The sequence below is a fragment of the Trichechus manatus genome, unplaced genomic scaffold, assembly GCF_000243295.1.
Source record: "Trichechus manatus latirostris isolate Lorelei unplaced genomic scaffold, TriManLat1.0 scaffold00037, whole genome shotgun sequence".
NCBI lineage: Eukaryota > Metazoa > Chordata > Mammalia > Sirenia > Trichechidae > Trichechus > Trichechus manatus.
The window spans coordinates 10,004,819-10,007,303 of NW_004443973.1; the positions used below are offsets into that span (position 1 = coordinate 10,004,819).

The window sequence follows — 2,485 nt, forward strand, 5'->3', positions numbered from 1 at the left end:
GTTTTATATAACCAAAAGATAATATAAAAAAACTTTTAAGCATGTTCATATTCAGAATTTCTGAAGAATATGCTTTTGAATTTTGGTAATGTAATTAATGTTAATTTTAACATAATATATACATAAAATTAATTTTTCCATCTGATTATAGCTATATATTTGAGTTTCCTGTAGATCCAACTAATGTTACAAACTTTTTGCAGGCTTTGTTTAGGTCCACACTAAACCAAACTTGTTGCTGTTGAGTCGATTCCAACTCATAGCGACCCTATAGGACAGAGTAGAACTGCCCCATAAGGTTTCCAAGGAGCGGCTGGTGGATTCGAACTGACAACTTTTGGTTAGCAACCGTACCACTTAACCACTGTGCCACCAGGGCTCTTTCTTTAGGTCAGGATGACCAGTTATTTAGAGTGCTGTGTAATCTTAAATTCTGAGTCACTAACAATTTTTTTTAAGGCAATTGCTATTGAGAAGAGTATAGTTAGAAAATTGGCTTACTGCATTTAAGTTTTTATTTTTAAACTTAATGTATATATGACTAGAATAATTTGAAAAGAAGAAAAATATTTGTCATTTAATAGAGTAAATAATGTATTTATATTTGGATACCAGTTTTAGTAGCTTCTAAGAAAGTATGTTATCTATTAACAATTTTATAGTTGTTGATGAAAGGACTATTTTTTACACAATTATATCTGTTGCTGTTTTTTCCCAATTACAGGAAGTTGGATCGACTTGAGAAGAAAAAGAAAAGAGATAGAAAAAAGAAAAAGCTTCAGAAGAGCAGAAGTAAACACAAAAAACATAAAAGCAAATCCTCCTCATCCTCCTCCTCCTCCTCCTCCTCGTCCTCCTCCTCTTCTTCCTCCATCGAGACTTCAGAAAGCAGCAGTGAGAGTGACGACAAACAAAAAAAAATACAAAAGCAGAAAAGAAAGAAAAACAAGTGTTCGGGGTATAACAGCAGTGATTTTGAAGAGAAAGACAAATCTAAGAAGAGAAAACTTTATGAAGAACTTTCTAGCAGTCATAGTAACAAGGAAAAAGACAGGGAAAAGCCTAGGTTTTTAAAACGAGAGAGTTCTGGGAAGAACAGCAAATGGAGCCATTCGAATTCTGACAGAAAGTCCAAAAGCCGTAACTATAGCCCAAAGAAGAGAGGATCTGAAAGAAATGAGAGAAGCAGCAGAAGCCAGAGCAGGGATGAGAAGGGTAGGAGAAGTCGAAGCAGAAGTCACAGTAGTTACAAGCAGAGGGAGATTAGAAAATGGACACAGTGCAGCCCCAGTGAAGAGCAGAACAGAAATGACACCAGAAGCCGTGGCACAGATACACACAGAGGAGAAAAAATGCACAGAGAGAACTCAGGAGATAAGCATACTAAAGTGACACAAAGAGAACGAAGCAGAAGTAGAGAGAAAATAAAGAGAGACTATATGTGATATTACCAGGAATAAAAATATCTCTACTTTCTTATTGAATACCTTCAGTAAGGGCTAAATTATATACTATTGTCTTTCTGATAAAAAAAAAACTCCAATTTTCCATCTCTGTAAACTGCCATTTAAGTACAAAACTACATGAATACCATAAGAATTAATTTTGCAAGTATTTGTGAGTAATCTGTTTTGAAGCTGTAGAAATATTTTCTGTTGGTAAATCTTTCTTGTGCCCTATACTAGATAAAAACCCCATATAAGTGTGTGATATTTTCTTTGTTCTGAAATATCATTAAAAGAATGACAGTACATTGAATGGCTATAATTGAATTTTTGTTTTTTTAATTCAAATTTGTTATTTTAAAATTTAAATTTGCTTGAAGCCAGGTGTAATCATTTGAAATTCACTAGTGTGAATTAAACAAAGAATTGATCAATATTCCCTTAAGACTTAAATTCCCTTCAGGTGTTTTGATCTACAGGGTAAAGTGTTAGTTTTCTATTGCTGCTGTAACAATCTTAGTAACTTAAAGCAGCGTAAGTTTATGAGCTTACAGTTCTGGAGATCAAAAGACTGAAATGTTTCTCACTGGGCTAAAATCAAAGTGTTGGCAGGGCTATGTTCTTTCAGGAGGTTCCAGGGGAAAATCTGTTTCCTTACCTATTCCACCTTCCAGAGGCTGCCCACATTTCTTGGTTCCTGACCCCCTTCCTCCATCTTCAAAGCTAACAAACAGTCAAGTCCTCTTCCCATCTCATCACTCTGACACTCTGACCTGCATTCCTCTTCCATTTGTAAGGACCTTGTGATTGATTATATTAGGTCCACCCAGAGAATACAAGGTAATCTCTCTGTTTTAAGATCAACTTAAATTCTATCTGCAACCTTAATTCCCCTTTGCCATGTAATGTAACATATTTACAAGTTCCAGGGATAAGGATGTGGACATCTCTGAGGGACCATTACTTTGCCTACCACAGATGGCCTTTCTAGTACTGGCATATAGCTATTAAGATTTTACTTCTGAAGGTTAAACATTTAT

The 2,485-nt window shown here is 35.1% G+C and overlaps 1 protein-coding gene across 1 annotated transcript in view; it reads left to right on the forward strand.

The window, feature by feature from the left end:
- CIR1 (corepressor interacting with RBPJ, CIR1) overlaps nucleotides 1-1,823 on the forward strand; it is a 33,432-nt gene extending 31,609 nt beyond the window's left edge. The window contains exon 10 of the mRNA XM_004375590.2: nucleotides 725-1,823. Coding sequence (XP_004375647.1) covers nucleotides 725-1,445 — 721 coding nt within the window. The 3' untranslated portion in view covers nucleotides 1,446-1,823. The remainder of the gene's footprint in view (nucleotides 1-724) is intronic.
- The last annotated feature ends 662 nt before the right edge of the window (nucleotides 1,824-2,485 follow it).